General features: G+C 40.0%; 2 protein-coding genes across 4 annotated transcripts in view; both read left to right on the top strand.

Annotated features, from left to right (window-relative positions):
• The first annotated feature begins 1419 nt into the window (after positions 1-1419).
• On the top strand, positions 1420-9404 carry LOC131131902 (up-regulator of cell proliferation-like). Its single transcript, XM_058076929.2, has 3 exons — positions 1420-1478; positions 1671-1739; positions 2643-9404. Exons 2-3 carry the CDS (start codon positions 1703-1705, stop codon positions 7289-7291), a joined length of 4686 nt encoding a protein of 1561 aa, XP_057932912.2. The 5' UTR covers positions 1420-1478; positions 1671-1702; the 3' UTR covers positions 7292-9404.
• Positions 9405-10001: 597 nt separating this feature from the next.
• Positions 10002-25430, top strand: part of LOC131131904 (serine/threonine-protein kinase BRSK2-like) — a 52425-nt gene continuing 36996 nt past the window's right edge. For all 3 annotated transcript variants that reach the window (XM_058076936.2, XM_058076932.2, XM_058076931.2), the window contains exon 1: positions 10002-10534. In XM_058076936.2, coding sequence (XP_057932919.2) covers positions 10459-10534 — 76 coding nt within the window. In that variant the 5' untranslated portion in view covers positions 10002-10458. The remainder of the gene's footprint in view (positions 10535-25430) is intronic.

The raw sequence follows: 25430 nt of genomic DNA, 5'->3' as shown, positions 1-25430 counted from the left end.
GTCACTTTTAATCCGATTAATCATGTTAATTAATCACCATTTCCAACTAGCCTGGATCTACCAACACATCATCCTGCCAAGACTACTCTGGCCGCTGCTGGTCTACAATGTGCCACTGACCATTGTCAAGGGCTTTGAGAGGAAGGTCAGCTGTTTCCTGTGGAGGTGGTTGGGCTTACCACGAAGCCTCAGCAACATTGCCTTGTACGGGAGGAGCAACAAGCTGAAACTGCTCTTCAGTAGTCTGATGGAGGAGTTTATGGTCACCCGAGCAAGACAGGTGCTGCAATATAGAGACTCCAGTGACATCAAAGTCTCCTCGGCTGGCATAGAAGTACGAACTGGCAGGAAGTGGAAGGCTCATGAGGCCGTAGACCAGGCTGAGTCCCGCTTGCAACACAGTGAGCTGGTGGGAACAGTGGCTTCTGGACGGTCAGGCCTCGGGAGCAACCGAAGACCTCACTTAAACAAGGCCCAGGGAAAGGAAAGGCATCAGCTGATCCAGGAGGAGGTCCGAGCAGGGGTCGAGGAAGCCCGCTGCACTAGGACAGTAGGGATGTGGCAGCAGGGAGCGTGGACCCGATGGGAGGCTTCAGCTGAGCAGAAGATATCGTGGACAGAGCTATGGCGATCTTTCCTCCCACATTCCAAAAACATGCTACGTTAATTGGTGACTCCAAATTGTCCATAGCTACGAATGTGAGTGTGAATGGTTGTTTGTCTATATGTGCCCTGTGATTGGCTGGCCACCAGTCCAGGGTGTACCCCACCTCTCGCCCGAAGACAGCTGGGATAGGCTCCAACACCCAGCGACCCCAGTGAGGATAAGCGGTAGAAAATGAATGAGTGAATGAATGAATTTATTTATTATTATTATTTTATAGGTGATAAGTAATAATTAGTTATTGGACAAGTGGTTCTCAACTATTTTGGATAAAATGTATCCCCCCAACCATCACCCCCATATGAAATACTATTGAGAAAATTAAATGTATTCATTTATTTGTATTGTACAAAGTAAACTTGAAACTAAAACCAGCAAAATGCAACAAAATGGAGAGCAGTGAAGCAAACAAGCACATTGAAATTGCTTGGAAAATGGTTTTCGGGTGATGTGCAGGGTTTCATTACATTTGATGATCATATGAGGTAGTCTGTTTGATGAAATTGTAAGGCAAAATAAGGACCTTCACTGTGAAAAAAATGCATAAACGAACCTTACTCAAATTGACTTGGAGACCCAGATATACAGCATAAAATAAGCTTATAAACTGTAATAGTAGTGTTTTTTGCTGTTTAATGGTCAGTAAAAGGTGCAGTATGTGACAACTAACAAGACAAGATAAGACGAGGATAAAAACAATGTTATTATACCTGTTTAGCAGGAATATCAAATGCCTTCTGTTTCTGCCTGCTGCCTTTAAATACCAGCGAAGAGAGTCAGAACCAGGACACTGCACTGGACACTGAAATGGAAGGTGAGTTAACTTTTATTGCCATGCAGATAATAATAAATGTTACATGATAAAAGTCACTGTTTTCTTTACATTTAAACTTCCAGGAATGGTGGTAACTCACTTGATTTTTGGAAAGAATTATTAATTCATCACCAACAGTTTGTATAAGGTATGGTACAATATTATCTAACTGAAAGACATTGTGGCCTCCAGGTTTTTAAGGACTTCAGAGGCACCATCAGACCATGGATACCATGAGAAATGAAGGAGAAAAGACAACAGGTACATTCCTACTTAGGAAATCACTAATACTATAGATCATAGGAAGTGTGCAGCCGCAGTATTCATGGATCTGACAAAAGCCTTTGATACAATCAATCATGACATCCTAATAGCTAAATTAGAAAGGTATGGAATAAGAGGATTAGTTCAGAAGTGGGTAAAAAAAAAACCCAAAAAACTGTCTACATTGGTGGCACTACTGAATTTAATTTAGTTGTAAATTCAATGAAATGTGACACAGTACAAGACACAGTCTCAAGTTGTTTTTTTATGCATAAGATTAGACACATGCAATCCAGAAAATAAGTAAAAGTCACAAAAAAGTGGGCTAATAAATTGACACACAAAGACTGCGGATTTCAGAAAATAACAGATGAAATGATACAGCACTCTACAAGAAGCAATGAAGTCTGTAAAATTAAATAATTAAAACAAAAAAATTGTTAACTATAATGATGAAAATGGTAATATTAATGATGATTATAATGATGGTAATAATGATAAAGATTATAACAATAATAATAATGATAATAAGAATAATAATAATATTACAATGATAATGACTTGAACATGATTATATCTTGCAAAAAGGGGTAGGCATTTATAAGCTTTTGCTTCAGCCTACTCCTTTTGGGCTTGGGATCAGATAGTTGAATACAAATGTAAATAATGGAAAGTTATATTTTGATTGATGTAAGAAATGCACTGTAATGATTCATATATTTGCCCAAATAAAGGAAAAAGAAAAACATCTGCAAGTTCATATATTATGTGCGGAGTACCCCAAGGGTCAATACTGGGACCAAAATTGTTCAACTTGTACATCAATGATATCTCCAAAGTTACAAAAGACTTAAAGCTGGTATCTTATAGAGACGGTTAACAGCTATTTTTTCCTGACAGCTCTGTTGGATGTCCTCTCCAACCTTGGACTGGAGAAATATTATCCCAACAAACTCAGTCTTCAGTCTCTATTGGAAGTCAACAAAAGCAGCATCTATGAAAAAGCTGTTATATCAGTGGATGAGATGCCATTTCATTTCCTAAGAAAACTCTTTCAAATCAATGCCGGGTGCCGAAACTGCACACGTATATTCAGCAGCCATGATGACACCGATGACAACGTTGACTTACTGGACCTTTACACAACATGTAACCCCTCAGAAAACACAGTTCATCCTCTTGACCTGATAGTAGGTCTGTTTCTTTGTGCAAACAGCTTCTTGCAACAGGAAATGGCCGTCAAGATGTCTTTATGCCAGTTTTCCGTCCCGTTGCTGTTGCCCCACACCGACAACAATCAGTGTACCCTGATGCTATGGGCTCTGAGAGAAATTGTCAAAGAGTGGTGTCCACATGATTTGTCCCAATCAAGAGGATTTGTTGAAGACAACATTGTCCAAGCAAGAATGCCGTTGTTTTCCTTTGTGAGGTTAAAAAGCTGCAGTATATCCAAATCTCAGTTTTTGAATCAGGTCCTCAGCCGTGACCAGCAGAATCACACTATGTTCACCCACAGAGACATGGAAGGAGGAAGCCTGACTCGAAAACTGTCAAATGGGTTAGTGGAAGTTTGCTGGTTTCTTCCTTGTGGGAGGAAAAATCTTGACGTGTTCCCAGAGCCAGTTGCATTTGCTAATTTGCGAGGAGACATTTCCGAGTCACTTGCACAGTTTACTTTTCTGTATGAAGTGTCCAATGCAGTCTTTGTATTCCTGGACAAAGTTGAAGAAAAGGAACATCTCATTCTGAAGGCTCTTCAAGATGCAAAATCCAAACTCTATTTTGTTGTTCATCGCGGAGACAGTGCTGCTGACAATATGACGTCTGTCAAGAAAACACTGCAAGATTTGGATGTACCAATGAGCAGTGTCAAAATCAAGGATTCAAGGGTAAATACAGCAGAGTTTTCAAAAAAGCTTTGTGAAACCATCAAAACCTCACTCTGTTCCATAAAGAACACAATGAGTATTGCAGATATGCAAAAGAAAGCTGTTGACTTGGGTCTGACTGTGGATGAAAACAAAACTCTTGAGCAGAAAAAAACAGCTGAGGAGATCATGATGGGGATTGGTGTGCGAAGTATACCACACTACAAAAAACAACAGCTTCCTTTGCAAGGAGAGAACTGGAAGAGATTATCACAACTGGAGAGGAAGGAGTGCAGAATCAGTGATGTCGGCACTGATGCTGTTGAGCATCATAAAGCTCAGCTACAAGAAGAGAAAAAGCACATTTGGGAAGAACAAAAACAGCAAAAAGTGTCTCAAGGAATGCTGGCTTTTATTGAGACCTTATCAACAAGCAACAGAGAGACAAGACAGTTTTTCTTGAAGTGGATGAAATTCAGGTTCAATGACCATTCTCGAGACAAACTGAGCAACCTGCGCAACAAATTCAAAGAGCAATGCAAAGCAAAGGATGCCAAACTTATTGCGGAAGTTGATCAAGCTCTGTTGGACAGCTCTTTAGGGGTAGAGCATTACATGCGAGAGGTGGGACTTCACTATGAGGTTTCTGCGCACTCTGATGATACCACAAATAAAATGTCCCATTTGCCTGAAGTAGCTGCTGAAATGCTGTTGGATGGTTATCCATTGGAACTGTTGGATGGAGTTGCTTCAAACGTCCCAGAGAAGTGGGTGACAGCCGTGTTAATGGAGCTTCACAAGAAGGTCGGGGGACAGAGCAGATTGTTAGTACTAGCCGTGTTGGGGGTTCAAAGTAGTGGAAAATCAACCCTTCTCAACACCATGTTTGGTGTTCAGTTTAGTGTCAGCAGTGGCAGATGTACAAGAGGGGCCTACATGCTCTTTCTCAAAGTTGGAGAAGATACTCAACATGAGTTGGGTTGTGACTTCATTCTGCTCATTGATACAGAAGGTCTGAAATCCCCTGAGCTCGCACAACTAGAAGATAGTTATGAGCATGACAATCAGCTGGCAACCTTTGTCATTGGCTTAAGTGACGTGACCATTATAAACATTGCAATGGAGAATGCAAACGAAATGAAAGATGTCCTCCAAATCGCTGTTCATGCCTTCTTGAGAATGAAAGAAATTGGGAAAAAGACTATTTGTCATTTTGTGCACCAAAATGTTGCTGGAGTTTCAGCTCATAGCAGAACCCTGACAGAGAGACAACATCTCTTGGACCAACTCAATGACATGACAAAGATTGCAGCCGACATGGAAAGACAACCTTTGATTAAAAAAATCACAGATGTGTTGCACTATGACGTGGAAAACAACAACTGGAACATCCCAGGACTTTGGCATGGAACTCCTCCAATGGCACCAGTAAACACTGGTTACAGTGAAGCCGTATCACAGTTCAAGAAAAATCTTCTGGAGTCTTTAGGAAAACAAAGGCAATCCCCAGCCTCAAAGATCCCAGACTTTGTAGAATGGATGAGAAGTCTGTGGAAATCAGTGAAATATGAGAACTTCATCTTCAGTTTCAGGAACACTCTTGTGGCCCACGCTTATGACAACCTGTGCAAAGAGTTCAACCAGTGGGAATGGGAGATGCAAAAAGAAATCCTCTCCAGACAGACAGCAGCAGAGTTAGAAGTTGCAAATGCCAACAACGACGGTGGATTGGAAGCATGGACCACCTTGGTCAGGCTCAAAAAAGAACAACTAGCTGAAGCAATAGAAGCACAAAAAAACAAAATGAAAGACAAACTCTCCGATTATTACAGAAAGAGAGACAGACATGTAAACCTGATAGAGAAATACAAAGCAGACTTTTTCAATTGCATCACAGGCCTGTCAAATGAGATTCAACATTCAGTCAATGCTAAATTGGAAGGAACCCTTGAGCGAAAGATAGCTTTGAGAATGGCACTGGACATAATACAGGAGTACTGTGGCAGGATTGAAGAGAGAGTCTTGAAGCTTCTGAGCGACTGCAAAGACACCAAACTGTCTGATGACCAACTTCGAGAGGAGTTTGACAAAATGTGGACTGCTGCTACTGCCAATGTACCTGCACTGAAAGAAAAAGATATACACGCATCCGTTCTCACCCAGCTGAAGAGGAATCTATCAAACCGGAATGTTAACGAGGACTTACAGCACATCAAAGACCTGAAGAGCTTTGGAATGGACACATTTAAGACCCAAAGTGACCATGTTGACTCTGTCATCAAGAAGATGAAAAATATGTTGACAGGAGAGCTACAGATGTTTGCAGACAACGTCATTCGGACATCAACAGAGTTTGTTGTTGATAAAACCAAGTCAGATGGTGATTACCATGATTCTTTGTCAAGGGATCTGTTGCAAAGGATTGATGAATCAATAAATAAAGGTTATAGGTCTCATAGCGCAAACATAAGATTTGAGATTGACCTCAAACTTCATATTTGTGGAATTGCTGCAAGAAAATTCCTCAAAATGCACCAAAAATTCTTGTGCAAAAATGATCCCCGAGAACAGTTGGAACAATACAAGCACCAATACTTGTCTGACTTTCTGGATTTGTACAAAGAGACAGATCACTGCCAACGCAAAGCAAATGATTATGTCCAGTTTTGTATCAAGCCCGCCATTGAGGACTACATGAACAGAGCTTTGGGAGTTGACATTGTAGATGACATCTTGACAAGTTGCCATTCAGTAGAGTACAGTTCACGCACCAGTTTCCACTACAGCATTCAGAAAGAGTTACTGCTGAAAGATGACTTTGAGGCATTTGTCAAGTACATCTCTCAGTACGAAATGTATGTTAAGGACTGGATATTTGAGCAGGTTGTTCAAAAAATGCAAGACAGCATTTTGTGTGAATTAAAGCGAAAGCAGCTGGAAGTTGTAGTTGCCAAAATATTGAAGGCAATGAAGGAAGCCTCAAGTATGCTATCAGATGACAATGAAAATGTTTTAAATCTTGTCTGTGAAATGCGCAAATATCTGATTCATGACATTGCAATATCAGAGGAGGCTGAAAAACGCACCTTGTTTCAGATCAAAAGCACATGCCAGTCATTCACTCAAAGCTTTACTGCATCCTTGAACACATTAAAGGAAACTCTCAATGTGGAATTCTCCAAAATTGAAGACGTACCTAAAACCCTCAATAAACTTGCAATAAAACCACAGGATGAGCTCTTCAAGAGGATATTTGGATGCGGACACCTTTGCCCATTTTGTAAAATTCCTTGTGAGGCTGGAGGCAAAGACCACAAGAAACATCATGCTGCGGTGCATCGGCCGCAGGGGCTTGGAGCATACAGAAACTGTGACACTAAAGTACTGGTTGCAACACTATGTACAACTGATGTGCAGACTAACCGTACATTTAAAGTCATTGATGGGAAAGCTCAGCTGTGGATTCCATACAAAGAATACACAAAATACTATCCTGACTGGCACATTCCTCCTGATGCCACAATAGAAGCTTCTGATTACTGGAAGTTTGTACTTGTACGCTACAATCAGAGATTTGCTCAAAGGTACAAAAGCAAGCCAGCTGATTTTCCAGAGGACTGGAAGAAAATCACAAAGGAGCAAGCCCTGAAGGGTCTGAAAGACACTTTCAACATGAGTTAAGAGTTTGCACTGACAACAGTATTGTATTGTGTATAGTGCATTGTGTAATATATGTGTATAATAATAAATACCGGTACATAACATTTTTATAGCACTTTTCTGAGCTCTCAAAGATGCTGAAAATACACACAGTAGCCACGTATACATGGACCCAAATATTCCAATTCCATTCGGGTTATTTGCTCAAACGGAAAGAATGTAACCTTTGTATACACCTCATTCCGAAAGGAAAGTGCCAATCCAAATGAATATATAATCGGATTCCCAGGGGTGGAATATTCCTTTCTCCAATCCGATTGAGGTATCTTGTACCCGCTCAAACGGAAAGTTGTCAGACTGCGTTCTTCTTCGTGTTGTTTTTCTGGAAGATAGCCATTAAGATAGCCATTAAGATGAAAGAGTCAGCATGAGAGTTCACAAAGTTACAAAATGGCAACCGGAATCAGAAGTCTAATCTATGATGTCATCAGCGGGTCACTCTCAAAAATGCAAACACGTTTTTTAGAGTTTCACACAACAATTCCAAATGCATATAAAATGATGAATGAAACGTCATTCTGGATGTAAGTGTTCCCAAAACAACAATGTTTTGTCATTAGTTATTTCTTGAATTCAGTTCAACTCATTAGTTATCACGGTATTTATCAAAATACTGGCACTGTGGCTCCATTTTCGATTATTGAGGTAAGAAACACTATTGAATTCAAGAAATAACTCGAAGGTGGTGTCCATGTGGTGTCTTGCTGTCACATTGTGTCTTTTGGGAAGAGTTCCTTCAAGAATCACATCATCAATAAAGGTAAACGTACTGGAACCTTAAATGTTCATTTTTCCCTTTCATTCATCATTTATATTTATGTGCATTTTCATTGGTTTATTTCACTTCAAAATGTTATTATAAAACTGTAAAAAAGATGTTTTATATTAAGACTTTTGGCATTCTGGAACCGATTGATTGGATTTACATGATTTCTTATGGGAAAATGTATGTGGTTAGCATGTTTAGGACAGTTAGACTTTCTGGAACAAATTAATGATGATAACCAAGGTTCCACTGGGCGTATAGAAGTAATTGTGACGATGTACTACACCAAGTAGCCTTTTAAAAATTGTCATGTCAATTTCGGTGACTATAGGGTTGTTATTTCATGTATACAGGGATCCATCCATCCATCTATCCATCCTCATATTATATTTCTCCTCATATTCTGTGTGGAAGTGGTAAGTTTTGGTTTCTTAAGGTTAAAAGAAATAAATTTGAGGCTAAGGTGTTAGCTCGTTAATTGGCTATCTACAGTACCTGTAGCAGAATAGTTAAGCAATGTGTTGTAAACAAAGAATAATAGGTGCGTGAAGGTGACAATAGGAGTCTTATTTCATGTCTGTATGCTCATATAATGTTCAAAAGTGTATTTAGAAATGAAAAATGTATTAAGAAGGTCTTCATTGCAAATTGCTGACAGTAAAAATGCAGATACTTGCAGTACTTGCTTCATCCTGAAGAGGTAGTGGCGCGTGTGAGCCGGAAGGTGCTTGTCACTGCAGTACATTGAGATGAAAAGCCAGCAGGTATTTTTGACAACTGTGGCAACAAGTGGTTAGCGCGCAGACCTCACCGCTAGGAGACCAGGGTTCAATTCCACCCTCGGCCATCTCTGTGTGGAGTTTGCATGCGTGGGTTTTCTCTGGGTACTCCGGTTTCCTCCTAAAAGAAAAAATTGAATTCTAAAAAAGGTAGAAAGGAAAAAAATGTGGAATACAACTGAACAATTGACTGCATGTATTCTGAGTGTGCTGCACTAGAGGGCGACAGAGAGCTGAATAGAGAGGATAACATTTTGGCGTCCAGCTTCATGTTTTCACAAAAGCTTTGACACTAAATTTTTATTTTAGTATTAACAGCACCAAAATTTTAATCAAATTCAAAAATTATCAAATTATCTATTTACCTAACACTGATTTATCTAATTCTCGCCTGTCAGCTGGGATAGGCCCCAGCATACCCTTTGAACTGCTTTATTATGAGCAGTTCAATGACAACCACACCACTTAAGATGAATTCACATATTTTGAGTGAATTTTATGGCATTTTCCAGCTTCATTAAATGCAGTAAAAACAAAGTGAGTGACAAGAATATCCGCTTTCTGTTTTTATTTGCATTTGTGTTTTAAAGCCAAATAAAGTCATGATGTCCATGCCTTTGTTAGGGTGCGGAAGGAGGTGCTTATAGATTTAAGGGTGAGAGAGGGTGGGGGTGTTCACCATCTGCCACCAAAAGGCTTTTGTTGTGAAGGGGTGATGAGACATTTACATTAATGTTGTCACCAACTGCTGCCTTAATCAAGTTAAAAGTGTTCCATCACTTAAAACGTTTACATCTCTGTTACAGACGCGCGCACACGCACACATGCAGGGTCAGCCACCCTCTCATCTGGAGCTGAAATGAATAGTCAAGGCAAAAATATTTACTTCGTGAACAAGCTGCGTTCAGCAAAAAAAAAAATACAACGGAAATTGTTTTTCTCTTCAAAATAAACCACCAACACGTATACGGTAAATGTGTAAGACGGTGTTTATGATCAATTAAACTTTAAAAATACCATTATTGAGACAAATGCAATTAAATAACTGCTGTTAAATAATGACGAATGTCATCTTATCTACGTTTACATTTCCATCCTATTCGTGTAGTATTTGATCAATGATATAACTATTTACCATGCTTAATTTGGTGACTTATTTAATTTACGGTGCGAGTTGTATTATTTATTTATTTATTATTATTTATTATTTTATTTTAGATTTGACCATAGGAAATGTGAGTTGGTACAGACAAATTCTCCGCCTGCACTTTCGATTTTCCAACGCCGGATGTTGCACTAAGTGCATGTATTTTGAAAGGAGTAGCCGGAAGTGAATGGCACAAAATGACGTAGGACGCCATAGAGACAGCGGCAGTAGATGCTGTCCCATCACCAGTTCACACCCAACGGCTGGACCACCATGATATCCAGGTTGAAAGATCTACACTGAGCCTTATTGAGCAACATCTAAGGACATCGGAGAACGGAAGTGGAGGACATCACGTGCACGGGCGTCGGATTGGAGGAGCAAACGTCTCTCCAGAAACGTGTCCAACTTGGACAAGAACACTGAACGCCACAACATGTCATCGTCGGTGAAAGAGGCCAACTACGTGGGACCTTACCGCTTGGAGAAGACGCTGGGTAAAGGACAGACAGGTGAGTGATGAATATGATGCTTTTGTGACGTAGCATCCGGACTCTGTTAGTGGCTTTGTTGTGATGACGGAATGGATGCGGTGTCTGCTTGGTGTTAGCTTTGCTGAGTCCTGCCAAACAACCATGAGGATGAGGATGAGGATGAGGGTGATGGTGATGGTGATGGTGATAGTGGTGTGTCTTTAAACCTTGTTGTCAGGCAGAGATCTCTGCCAGGTGATCATAGATTCTTGTCATGTTTATTTTTAGGCTTCTTTTTTTTCAACACTTTTTAGTACTTCAGTGTTGTCTCGTGAAAAGATACCGTTAAATATGTGCAGAAATATTAAAGCTGTACTCGCTTTTGGGTTTGTAAAGTCAATATGTTCAATGATATTAGACAAGGGGTGTCCAAAGTGTGGCCTGCGGCACATCCCAAAAGCATAATATAACAAGAAAAGTCAGCAATAATTGTACAAGAATAAAGTCAAAATAATAAGAGAAAAAGTTAGAGAAAGAAAACACGAGTGTAATTTTGAAGCTGAAATACTGACAAAAAACCTTACTTTTCAAATGTCTAAATTTTATAAGATGCAAACGAAAGAACGGAGAAAGTTGTAATTTTTTAAAAATATTATGGCAATAGAGTCAGAATTTCAAAAATAAAATAAAATAAAAAAGAACAATGTTGAAGTGGTTGCAAAATCTATATTAAAAAAATCAACAGCAGAAATTGATTCATTTAATGAGAATGAAGTCAAACTATTAAGACAAAAAAGTCGTATTCTAATGACTAAGTCTGAATTTTATGTGAATAAACGGTTAATGTAATATTATGACGACAAATAACAATTTTAGTATCATGAAGTTTAAACAGTAAAGAAATAGGTTCTATTATCATGATAAATAAACAAAACAACAAAGTTGTCATTTTTGGAAAATTTGGATGTGGTAAAAGTTACAATGTTATGACAATAAAGTCCTCATGAGGGTCACGGGGTACACCCTGGACTGGTGGCCAGCCAATCACAGGGCACATATAGACAAACAACCATTCACACTCACATTCATACCTATGGACAATTTGGAGTTGCCAATTGACCGAGCATGTTTTTGGAATGTGGGAGGAAACCGGAGAACCCGGAGAAAACCTACGCATGCATGGGGAGAACATGCAAACTCCACACAGAGATGGCAGAGGGTGGAATTGAACCCTCGTCTCCTAGCTGTGAGGTCTGCGCGCTAACCACTCGAACACCGTGCAGACCTGAAAGCAATATATTGGAACAAATATTAGAATTTAAATTGTTTTTTTGATGGTTTTTAGGCCAGCAGAGACGACTTTGCTGGCCCTGCACCACTACACTACTGCACCACACACATTAGTTACGATTGTGTCCTGGGATGTTATCAATATAAATCAAATTTCAAGTCGTCATTTTGACCGAATGATGAAAGCAATGAGTGTGTAGTTGTGGCGGACCTAACCGTAAATGGATGTATGAACTGACTGTGTGGAATTGACTTGATTTATCCCAGAATTATCTCAAGCACAGATCCATCAATGGCATCAGCATCAGTTGTCCTCAGAATGATTCAGCATCATGATAAAAATGTGTTCATTTGAGGTGGGAGCAAGTGTCTCCACAGGGAGTCGCTAGGGGTGATTTGTTTTGTTTTAGCCTCCCTGGGAGAGTCTATTCCAGGGTGCTGGAGAGAAGGGTACAACCGTGGCTACAAGAGGTTGAAAGCGGTTTGTGGAGCACTGGACTAGCTCTACACCCTCGCGATGGTGCTGGACGGTGCATGGGAGTTTGCCCAACCGGTTTACATGTACTTTAAAAAGCTATTCCTGAAAAGTCATTTTCAGTAGCCACGTTTAAATTAGGAGTTTTTCTTTCCGAAAGCAATGGTATACATGGAAAGGAATATTCCAATCTCTTGTCTACATGCGCCGCTATAATCAACCAGAATAGTCAATGGGGCATGCCCAGTAAAGCGTAAACACCAACATCACGTGATACCGACTTCCTCCAGTTTTTCTTTCACTTGTTGGAATAACTCCGTATTGCCAGTTTTTAGTTCGTCCAGTCTTGAAATTTAGTTTGAATCAAAAACAAACTTTCCGCACCAGTCCAGTACCGATTGCTGGCCTCCATTTTTTTAAATGGAAGAACATCTGGAGCTGCGTGTTACGTCATATCTCAGCATTCGCTGAAAGAACGCACCCGGGAACAGGAAAAGATAACATTCAATCTTGCTAATATTTTATAATTAAGCTGGGCACATGTTTTATATAGATATGTATTTTCTTTTTGAATAAAAGTGGACTTGTGAATGGCGTATAGAAGGGTTTAGATTCTGTTCCACAGATGGCGCTAATGCACACCAAAGCTGCTTGCCAACCGCCAATAAAAAACAGAAGAAGAAAAACACCATGAAGAAGAACGCAGTCTGACAACTTTCCGTTTGAGCGGGTACAAGATACCTCAATCGGATTGGGGAAAGGAATATTCCATCCCTGGGAATCCCATTATATATTCATTCGGATTGGCACTTTTCTTTCGGAATGAGGTGTATACAAAGGTTACATTCTTTCCGTTTCAGCAAATAACCCGAATGGAATTGGAATATTTGGGTCCATTGACACTATATTCCATAAAATCTGATAAAAGTCATTTTAAAAACACCATCTTGGATAAAAGTATTTTTTAATAGATCATATTTGCTAGAAGGCTGCCTTTTCCAGCCAGACAGAAGTTGAACAATGCCTTCATGGTGTGTGTCCACTCGCTGAATGACATAAGGCTGTGCTGAATGAACAATGTGTTTGTGTATGTGTATGTGCGTGTGTGTGAGTGTGTGAGTGAGTGTCAGGGGTGAAATATTCCTCCTTATACTTTTAAATTCTTTTTGCGTGTTGTTTACCAGCAGCCATGGTTGTCATGGCTACATGAGGAACCACACCGTTCCTCCACTGTCTATCACTTTCCAGAAAACATACAGTAGTTCATTTCTATGGATTCAAACACATGGAGAAATGCACACTGTATGTTGATGGCTTATGATTGACAAAACCTGTATTATATTAACATATTATAGAAAGCAATAGATCAATTTTGAAATAATCCAGAATAAACCAGAATAAAGACATGTCATTCTCCTCTGCATGCTATATGCAGTGAACAGATGACAAATTGTAAATCATGTGGAGACACAAATGACATGCTGCCATATGAAATATGAAGTATCCTCAAAATGACCTACTTTACTTTTTTGCAGGAAATAATACTGCCCGAGAGGTATAATGTGTATACAATACTCTTATGTGTGTATAATTCAGTGTATATGTGTGTATAATTCAGCCAGTGGATGCAAATTTGCTGATTTTGGCATCAAATTATTTTCTTTAAGCGCGCAGACCTCACCGCTAGGAGACGAAGGGTTCAATTCCACTCTCGGCCATCTCTGTGTGGAGTTTGCATGTTCTCCCCGTGCATGCGTGGGTTTTCTCCTGGTACTTCGGTTTCCTCCCACATTCCAAAAACATGCTAGGTTAATTTGCCACTCCAATTTGTCCATAGGTATGAATGTGAGTGTGAATGGTTGTTTGTCTATATGTGCCCTGTGATTGGCTGGCCACCAGTCCAGGGTGTACCCCGCCTCTCGCCTGAAGACAGCTGGGATAGGCTCCAGCACCCCCGCAAAAATGAATGAATGAATGAATGATTTTCTTTAGCATTTCTGTAGCATTTTTGTATCCTTGTTGAAACATATTTTTGCAGTACTGCAAACTTACAAAGGCTGCAAGATAGCAAGGTGGCGATCATCATAGGAGATTGATGACAATGGTCTACAGCCGATCAGCATGCAGAAGACAATTGGTGCTGCAGACGGACGAGAGAAAGAAGAGAGAGGCACTCAATTTCCCAAAATGCAATTCTGAAAGGGCCATGCTCGGCCTGTAACAGTGTTCATATGCAGTCATGGAAAAAAAGAAGCACTAGAAAAATTCTGCAAATCTGCAAAAAGGGAAAATTGTATAGCAAAATTGTCACTTTGCTGCAATGTCTTTTTTTGGACTTTAAACACAAATACCGCCACACAGCCGACATCAATCCTCTTCAGTACTTTGTTAGCACATTAGCACACGTTGTTGGGATCATGTGGACCGGGGCAGAGTCTGAGATTTTAGATGCAGACGGATATAATCTGATTTGACCCATTTTTTTTTCGATATCTGCTCCATTGAGGATCAGCGGTATAGAAAATGGACGTATGGATGCTGATATGGAATGGGGATACCCCTCAAAGACAATAGAGACTCTCACCAAAAGTGGGGATCTACTATATACAATACTGCAATGTGTGTTGCCAGCTGGTACTGGAAGTGTCATGTAATTGATGTGAAAATCCGAAAGATGGTTGTCCCCAGTCGGGGAGAGTGTGTGTGTTCCAGTAGAGGAGTTTACGTGTGTGTGTGTGTGTGTGTGTGTTTGAGAGGGCCCAGCAGCACAGATGGCTTCCTTTTGAGTAAGGAGATATACAGCTTCATTATCAGCAGGTTGCAGGTGGCAAAATTCCCACCACTCTCAACATGAAGGTTCATGTATACACCAATGTGTGTGTTTGATGCCATGTGCTTTCCACATTAAGTAATTCATCTTTCCAGCATCCATCTTTTTTTTTTTTTTGCGATGATGTTTGAGTTTTAGTTTAAATTTGCAATTTGGATGTGTTTTTGCTGTCATATGGTGGACGTTTCAAGTCGAGTTTTTCCATCAGACACAATAGTGGCGCGTGGCCTCCTTTCCTTCATGTTTTCTATACAGTAAATCCCCTGGCTTGCTCCCTTCCGTCTTGGCTGGGGGCCTGGTTACCATGGCAACCTGAGAAATGCTGTAAGATCTCCACAGTCCCTCGGTTCAAACTCACGTTATCCCCGAAACAATGAGAGAGAAAAATAACCCCCATTTGTCTGCACACACACACACACACACACACACACACACTGTTAGTCTCTGCATCTTTCGACGCTGACGCTGATGTCTATCAGTGCATCTCTGAATGCATCTCTGAATGAATGAGACTTGACTAGGAGGGCGTGCTTTTCATTGGACTCGTGTATGTCACATGGATTGACATGCTATCAAGTCGCTTCACTGATTAATGCCATTCAGTGCGTTTACATGGATATAATTAGTTGCATATGAAGTACAGTCAGTATGCTGTGTGCCTTCGATACTTGGGCAGGGGTTGTTTTTCCAGCGAGGAATATATATTTCAAGAAAAAAAACTGCATCTCAGCTTTGTGATATAGTTGAAAAAGTGTATTATTAATAGGAAATATTTCAACTGTCTTTGTAAATAATCTTAATGCATTTTCCTTTTTTATAATATTATGGGTTTGAAAAAAATATATATATTTCAACTCTAAGCTACTAAAATGACATTCATTCATTCATTTTCTACCGCTTTTCCTCACCAGGGTCGCAGCCTATCCCAGCTGTCTTCGGGCGAGAGGCGGGGTACACCCTGGACTGGTCGCTATGCAGCCAATCACAGGGCACATATAGACAAACAACCATTCACACTCACATTCATACCTATGGACAATTTGGAGTCGCTAATTAACCTAGCATGTTTTTGGAATGTGGGAGGAAACCGGAGTACCCGGAGAAAACCCACGCATGCACGGGGAGAACATGCAAACTCCACACAGAGATGGCCGAGAGTGGAATTGAACCCTGGTCTCCTAGCTGTGAGGCCTGCGTGCTAACCACTCGACCTAAAATGACATTATTTTTTGTTTATAATATTACAAGTTTATTCTTGTAAAATTATGACTAGGCCTGTCGAGATAATACATTTTGCTGGACGGTAATTGTCCTACAAATGATTGCAGATATTATTGATTGATTATATTATTGTCAACAGACGACCCCCGCGACCCTTGTGAGGAAAAGCGGTAGAAAAGAATTAATTATTTTGAGACAATTTTTCCATTAATATATGGCATAGTAATGCAGGCACACTGTATCAAAAGCAATAAGCCTTTCTCATTTCTCGCTCACGTCTTCAATGAAGGTAAATGAAGGTCAAAAAGTATTTTCTAAACATATTTGTTTTGCTTTTTATGTTTTTTTCACTTTTTGTCTTTTATTGTGTCTTGCATACTCCGGTTTCCTCCCACATTCCAAAAACATGCTAGGTTAATTGGCGACTCCAAATTGTCCATAGGTATGAATGTGAGTGTGAATGGTTGTTTGTCTATATGTGCCCTGTGATTGGCTGGCCACCAGTCAAGGGTGTACCCCGTGACCCTCATGAAGATAAACGGTAGAAAATGAATGAATGAATGGTTCTTATTGATATGCACAAAACCAGGTGACTGTTTACATTACACTCATTTTATGACTCAACGAATCATTCTGTCACGTATGCACTTGCTTGTGTTGATTTTTTCAAACGCCTGGGGGAGACACAGCATCCCTCAAAAGGTGTGATGACGGTTTCCTGGGAAAAAGTGGAATTATCTCGGCCAGTATGCACACGATAATTGCTTTGGGAGTGCACAAGATAGGTTTCCTGTTGGGGGGTGAATACGTCCTGGAGCATGTGTGAGTCCATGTATCTGTGTGGACATGTTGGACATGACAAACGTGAGTTAGCTTGCTTTCGTTATGAAGTTGAGTGTGTGTGGTTGACATCTGCTTGGATCGTCCGGGGAAAAAACCATGCCCCTAGCATAGCCATGATACCATCCATCTCTTATCACCTTCCATCCGTTACATCGGTTTGATCTTCTGTAAGGAATTAAAGATGCTAACCAAGACTCCATATGAATATTTTGACTTGCATGATTCCTAGTCGACATTGTTGGGATCTATTTTATCTTCAGACGTAATTCCAAGTTGCAGATGACGGACTTAATGCTCAAGCTTCTAGAGCTTTCGTATACAAAACTGTGGTGAGACTGGCCATGTTGTTTGGTCGAGAGACAGTGCCATGGAGGAAAAGACAAGAAGCAGAACTGGATGTAGCAGAGATGAGGATGCTGAGGTTCTCAATGAGAGTGACCAGGATGGATAGGATCAGGAATGAGTACATTAGAGGGACATTGCATGTTATATTATGTTATAGGCCTTGGAGATAAAGTCAGAGACGCCAGACTGAGATGGTTGGGACATGACCAGAGGAGACATAGTGAATATATTGGTAGAAGGATGCTGCCAGGTAGGAGGCATAGAGGAAGACCAAAGAGGAGGTTTATGGATGTAGTGAAGGAGGGTAGTTGGTATGAGAGAAACAGATGCAGAAGACAGGGTTGGTTGTGTGTGGATGTGACTATTTCCTGATCAGACGCACACTATGTGGACACCAGAAGCATTCCCGTGTGGACAAGGCCTGACTCCATGGATTTCCTGCTTGATGAGTAAGCTACAAGAATTGTAAAGTCTCACTTCAGACAGGAACGTTTCCAAAGGCCTTCCAAACTGCGGTCATTGAGCCTCTATACCAAAGAAAAGCAGTCCTGATACCACAGTTCCACAGCCAATATCGGTCTATATAGAGTTGTATACCATAGATTACTAACTTTCTCCTGTCTAACAATGTATTTGATACTTTCCGATCTTTAGGCCCTACCTCAGTACTGAGACAGCTCTGATCAATGTGACAAATGATACGCGTCTGAACACTGGCACATGCAAAATCCCAGTCTTAGTTCTCCTGGATCTGCATGCTGCCTTTGATACTGTTGACCATCTGATCTTATTACAGAGGTGAAAAAACTAATTGCCTGGATCATACATGCAAATTCTGAGCCTATTATTCATAAATGATATGCTGGTAGACTATTGACCAAAGAATTATTGTTGATAATCAATGCTATTGACATTTTCTGACACTTTTGTTTCATTATTTTCATGGCATAATAATGCAAGTACATCGTAAAATGCAATTAACTTTAATTTATCAAAAGTCTTCAACATTCTAATCAGAATCTCAATGGGTTTTAAATACAATACTTTATTTTCAACCATATTGAATGGTTGCATTTCTTTTGCAATATAGCGAATGGGCAAGGACAAGATTGAACCCTCTTGTCATCCAGCCTGTGTATGTAAAAACACAAGCATACATGCTACATGCTAATTTATCAAGGGTCAGATTTATTGATTTACTTGATTAGTCAAACAACAACCTTCCCATCATTTGAAGAAGAAAGTAATCTTTAATTTCGGCCATTAATAAATTTGTTATCTACTTCATGATTGTTTTATAAATTGCTTTCTTATTATGCTAGGTTTTTCAGCTGTTTGATGGCACAATGAAAACGACAAAAATGTTTTTTTTGCTTTCATATCTAATATGTAACAATGAATTGTTGTTATTTGCTGAACACAATTTAAAGAATAAATAATATCCATAGTTTTACTGTCAGATGAAATCCAAGTCAAATCAAAAGAGAGTTGCTTTTGACTGCCTGTTTATTGTTGTGTTTATCGTTTATACTCTGCGTGTATGATTTTATATTCTATCTGATAAAAAAAAGCTGAGGGCATTGCTGATAAATGTTCTTTGTCCTTGGCAAAACCACCATTTTTATCACAGTCCAAAAGCAAAATGGACTTTGCTCCTGAGTCAGCACCTCCAAAGTGTTCATTTGAGATTCATCTGTGACCTCACACTACACATCCTTATCCTTGCATTGCCATTTCTCCTCCCGGAGAAATAAGCTTAGCTTCTTGAGGCCATGGGAAAGAAATGAGCAGGAATAGGAATCTTCTACTTTGGACTGTTAGGACAGGAAAATCTAATAATTTGGTGATTCCTCTTGTCTTTCTACCAAACAGGCTGGATGACAGGAAGTTTCACTCTGTGCATCTGTCTCAACATCTGGGCGTGTTGGTTCTATAGCTGAAAGAGCCGAATGCGTGAACCCTCAGTCAGTCACTTTTCTCATTTTCTTCCAATGTCTTTCAATATCTGTAAACAAACAAAAGGGAAATCGTGTGGATCCAAACCCAGTGGCAATATTTGTTAGTGGCCTTAATCTGCCTCTAATCCAAGCATGGAGTGTGTTAACACTCTAATACTTTCAGACACACAATGATTTTTACTTGTCTCGTTACCGTGTTTATATTATAGAGAGCCATGACTATGTTAACAACATTTACAAAGCTTTGAGTGTGATTGAGTGTGTGCATGTGTATGTGTATGTGTATGTGTATGCGTGTGTGTGTGTTCCTGCAGATAAAGCTCAGATAAAATCAGATGTTGTAAATGGAAATGGGGGAGAGCTTGTTGACAGGAGGTCAGGGCCCTCATTACCACCTGCCAGATGGTCAAACCAAAGACTTTTTGTCTTTTTTGCTTTGTAAAGATCAGGGGTGTTCAAACCTTTTCCACCATACTCAACAGTCAAAAGGGGCACATTTTAATGTTTGTTATTTTGTAAAAATAGGCTAAAACCACCATGAGTACAGGCCTCACATTTGGACAAATATTTAATACAGGGAACGGCACTAAAAAAAATGACACTTTGATACAACGTAAAGTAGTCAGCGTGGAACTTTTCAATTGTGTAAACTCACTGTCCCTGCAAAATAACTTAACAAACAGCCATTAAAGGGGACCTATTATGCAAGAATGTCAGGATGAATGTCAGCAAACTTAGCCAAAAGAGTATCAACGGACGCTGCAAGAAGAACAGTATCAGCAGACATAGCCGGAAGAACATCAGCAAACGTAACCAAAACAGTATCATTGGACGTGGCTAGAAGAGCATCAGCAAAAGTAGCCAAAACATTATTAGCGGACGTGGCAGGAAGAATGTCAGCAAACCTAGCCAAAAGAGTATTACCGGACGCTGCAAGAAGAACAGTATCAGCAGACATAGCCGGAAGAACATCAGCAAACGTAACCAAAAGCACTAACTTTTGGCTATCCCCTGGACCCAAATATTCCAATTGCATTCGGTTTATTTGCTCAAACGGAAAGAATGGTACCTTATAATATTTGAACTTTATGTAACTGAAATTATATATATATTTTTTATAATACCAAGACTTTATTCTCATGAAATTATGTTTTTTTAGTTAGTTTGTTTTCCTCTCATATTTTGCCATTTTTCTTATAAGACAACAGTTGTTTTCTTTCAATGTTTTCTGTTGATTTTTTAAATTTTGCACTTTTTTCAACTTTCATATAAATTTTCTTTGCATCATTTTACGACTTCCCATAATACAAGACTTGAATCTTTTTTGTTAATATTTCATCTTTATACTCATAAAATGTTATTTAACTTTATAATAATAATTATTCATTCATTCATTCATTTTGTACCGCTTTTTCCTCACGAGGGTTGCGGAGGGTGCTGGAGCCTATCCCAGCTGTCTTCGGGCGTAATAATAATTATAATAATTATAATTACATAATATTACATAATATTATAATTTACAATGTTATTGTCACAAAATTATGTCTTTTTCTCATGAGATTAGAACTTTTTATCTTCTTAATATTTTAACTTAATTCTTGTAAAATTAATGGTGACTTTTTACATTTTGGTTGTTTTGTTTTTTTTTACTTTTTTTGTCACAGGCCAATATAAAAAGAGCTGTGGGCTGCAAATGGCCCCAGGTCCTCACGTTGGACACCCCTGTACTAGCAGTTACTAATGATTTAAGGTAAACGTGTTGTTGAACATAATCCTCTCTATCCATCAGGTGTTTTTTCCCATTAAAGCACAAATCATGAGACGTTTCAAAAAGCGCCTCATATTTACATTTGGAGAAGCAGCTCATACACAAAATGTAACGTAAGGACGTTTCCACTGCTCACCTTTTCAAAAGTAAGCGCAGGAGCACAAGTGAAACATATAAAGATGTGCTAGCCTAGCTTTCTTCCTGGCATGTTTTATGGTGCACATTCACATGCAAACACAAAAGACCACGCTGCAACCAGTAAAGCAGGTGGGGGCAGGGGGAGGGGCATGTACCGTGCAACATGAATAAAAGCAAAAGGGGGATGAGGGGGTCGCAAGAGTGGGGGATGGATGGATTATCCAAAAACTAGGAGCTTGCAAAAATGGCAGCAGAGCAGCAATAGAAGAGAAAATAAATCCTAAGAAAAAGAAAAGACAACAGCTTTGTGATGCTCAGCGAGGCAATGATGTCATCACTCCCAATTGTGATGATTGACACGCCAGTAGAACGCATTCGATTTCACAGGAAGTCATCATGACACCACACATATAGATTTTTTTAAGAGGTCAGTGTGTTCTTTATAAAAATATATTGCGTGTTTTATTCTTCTTTTATTCAATTGAAAGTCCAATTTATTTAAAAAAAAATAAAACAGAAAATTTTTGTTTTCCTATTCATTTTGTTTTGATCATATTATTTTTCAAAAGCATATTCAGGCATTGAATGAGCAGCAGCAGCTATATAGTGAGAAATTCCCATTCCGAGTTTGTTTTTCTTGTTATCACTGCTGCAAGGACATTTGCTTTTAAGTCTTGAGCCGTGCTTATATTTAGTCATCTGACGGAAACAGCGTATTTTATTTATTATTTTACAAATAGAAAAGTTTGTAGGAACAATTTTTAGCTCACATTTGACAGATATCCTGTCACCCTTGAATTTGTACGTTTGCTGTCCATCTGTCTTCAGTCTTTGAGTGCCAGATGCTGTCTGCATTCATCCATAATTAGCTGAGGCCAGAAAGAGTTCTTTGTGGTCCTTGACACGGGAACTGGTCCATCTCTGTGTTACACAGTACTGGTTGTTGAACGTGGAAGTACTCATTCGTGGGTCTTTTCATTGGGACTCTCCAAAATACTTGAGTGTTGCACTTGAAAGCAACACGGTGTCTTGCCGTTTACACAGTAACACTGTATTTAACCACCCAAAAATACCACAAGGCCATTATTTACTGACCAGTATATCAGGGGATAGCTAAAAGTTAGCGCTTTTGGCTACTTTTGCTAATACTCTTCTAGCCAAGTCTAATGATACTGTTTTGGCTACCTTTGCTGATGTTCTTCCGGCTATGTCCGTTGATACTGTTCTTCTTGGAGCGTCCGGTGATACTCTTTTGGCTAGGTGTGCTGACATTCTTCCTGCCACAGCCGCTAGCAAAGTTTTGGCTACTTTTGCTAATACTCTTCTGGCCAAGTCCAATGATACTGTTTTGGCTACCTTTGCTGATGTTCTTCCGGCTCTGTTTGTTGATACTGTTCTTCTTGCAGCGTCTGGTGACACTCTTTTGGCTAGGTTTGCTGACATTCTTACTGCCACGGCCGCTAGTAATGTTTTGGCTACTTTTGCTAATACTCTTCTAGCCAAGTCCAATGATACTGTTTTGGCTACCTTTGCTGATGTTCTTCCGGCTATGTTTGTTGATACTGTTCTTCTTGCAGCGTCCGGTGATACCTTTTTGGCTAGGTTTGCTGACATTCTTACTGCCACCGCCGCTAGCAATGTTTTGGCTACTTTTGCTAATGCTCTTCTAGCCAAGTCCAATGATACTGTTTTGGCTACCTTTGCTGATGTTCTTCCGGCTATGTTTGTTGATACTGTTCTTCTTGCAGCGTCCGGTGATACCTTTTTGGCTAGGTTTGCTCACATTCTTACTGCCACGGCCGCTAGTAATGTTTTGGCTACTTTTGCTAATGCTCTTCTAGCCAAGTCCAATGATACTGTTTTGGCTAACTTTGCTGATGTTCTTCCGGCTATGTTTGTTGATACTGTTCTTCTTGCAGCGTCCGGTGATACCTTTTTGGCTAGGTTTGCTGACATTCTTACTGCCACGGCCGCTAGCAATGTTTTGGCTACTTTTGCTAATACTCTTCTAGCCAAGTCCAATGATACTGTTTTGGCTACCTTTGCTGATGTTCTTCCGGCTATGTTTGTTGATACTGTTCTTCTTGCAGCGTCCGGTGATACCTTTTTGGCTAGGTTTGCTGACATTCTTACTGCCACATCTGCTAATAATGTTTTGGCTACTTTTGCTGATGCTCTTCTAGCCATGTCCAATGATACTGCTTTGGTTACGTTTGCTGTGATTCTTCTTTCTTCAAGCTACGTCCACCAATACTGTTTTAGCTAGGTTTGCTGATATTCTTTCTGCTACATCCACTGATACTCTTTCGGCTACGTTTGCTGATGTTCTTTCTGGTATATCCTCTGATACTCTTTTGGCTACGTTTGGTGACATTCTTCCTGCTACGTTGACTGACACTGTTTTAGCTAGTTTGCTGATCTTCTTCCAGCTACTTCAGCTGATACTGTTTATAGTGGCTACGTTTGCTGATATTCTTCTTTCTTCAAGCTACGTCCACCAATACTCTTTTGGCTAGGTTTGCTGATATTCTTCCTGCTACGTCCACTGATACCCTTTTGGCTACATCCACCGATACTGTTCTTGCAGCGTCCGGTGATCCTCTTTTGGCTAAGTTTGATGATATTCGTCATGCTACTTCAGCTAATATTGCTTTGGCTATGTTTGCTGATGTTCTTTCTTCTACATCGTCTGATACTGTTTCGGCTATGTTTGCTGATACTGTTTTTCTTGCAGCATCCTCTTTTGACTATGTTTGCTGATATTCGTCCGCTACATTGACTGACACTGTTTTAGCTAAGTTTGCTGATGTTGTTCCAGCTACTTCAGCTGATACTGTTTTGGCTCCATCCGCCAATATTCTCTGGGCAACATTTGCTGAAGCTCTTCCCGCTACGTCCACTTACACTGCTGTGGCTACGTGTGCTGATATTCTTCTAGCGACGCTTGCTGACAACATTAAAGTGCAAACGTGGCTCATGGATCAGAAATCTCGTTAGGTGGTATCTGCCATTTCCCATGTGTGGGTTTTCTCTGGGTACTCCGGTTTCCTCCCACATTCCAGAAAAAAACATGCCAGGTTAATTGGCGACTCCATATTGTCCATAGGTATGAATGTGAGTGTGAATGGTTGTTTGCCTATATGTGCCCTGTGATTGGCTGGCCACCAGTCCAGGGTGTATCCCGCCTCTCGCCCGAAGATAGCTGGGATAGGTTCCAGCATACCCCACGACCCTCGTGAGGATAAGCGAAAATAGAAAATGGATGGAATTATGCTGTATTCGGAACTGGATATATTAATACTGGATTGGATCGGCCTAGTTCCTAACTGCAATACTGTTGACACTTGTGTGCATTGTGTTGGTGTTCATTCACCCAATCCCCCCCAACCAATAAGTTAACACTGAAGGTCGTCTGAGCACTCTCCTCACCGCCTTTGGATTGTGCTACCGCAGCAGGTGACTTTATTCATGCGTAGTAAGTATAGGTTGTCCATTTAAACACACGTCATTTATAATTCTTTCTTAACACAAATTACACTGAGTTTGTACCAAAATAGGCTATGTAAAACACCAACAACAGTCCAGGGTACACCCTGGATTGGTAGCCAGCCAATCACAGGGCACATATAGACAAACAACCATTCACACTCACATTCATACCTATGGATAATTTGGAGTCGGCAATTAACCTAGCATGTTTTTGGAATGTGGGAGGAAACCGGAGTACCCGGAGAAAACTCATGCATGGGGAGAACATGCAAACTCCACACAGAGATGGCCGAGGGTGGCATTGAACTTGGGTCTCCTAGCTGTGAGGCCTGCATGCTAACCACTCAATCGCCGTGCAGCTGTGTTGACTTCATGTTTAAACTAAATATCGATACATCGCCCAGCCCTTTATAGAATCAACAAGACACTAAACAGAACTATGCTACATTCCTGCTACATTAACAAAGTCTTTGTTATCATGTTTATTTATTGTTGTTTTTATTGTTTTTATTTAATATTCAGGCAAAACACATCTGTTTTTGTTTTTTTCTGCTCAGTAAAAGACTAGTGCTATAAGT

This window comes from Doryrhamphus excisus, linkage group LG1, assembly GCF_037039965.1.
Source record: "Doryrhamphus excisus strain RoL-2023G ecotype Guam linkage group LG1, RoL_Dexc_Guam_v1.1, whole genome shotgun sequence".
Taxonomy (NCBI): domain Eukaryota; kingdom Metazoa; phylum Chordata; class Actinopteri; order Syngnathiformes; family Syngnathidae; genus Doryrhamphus; species Doryrhamphus excisus.
Note: the sequence above shows the minus strand (reverse complement) of the source record. Positions and strands in the feature narration are given on the sequence as shown.

Coding starts and splice junctions, on each gene's coding strand:
- LOC131131902 (XM_058076929.2), top strand. CDS start 1,703: ATGGATACCATGAGAAATGAAGGAGAAAAGACAACAG. Junction 1,740..2,642: donor TGAAGGAGAAAAGACAACAG/GTACATTCCTAC, acceptor TTTTCCTGACAG/CTCTGTTGGATGTCCTCTCC.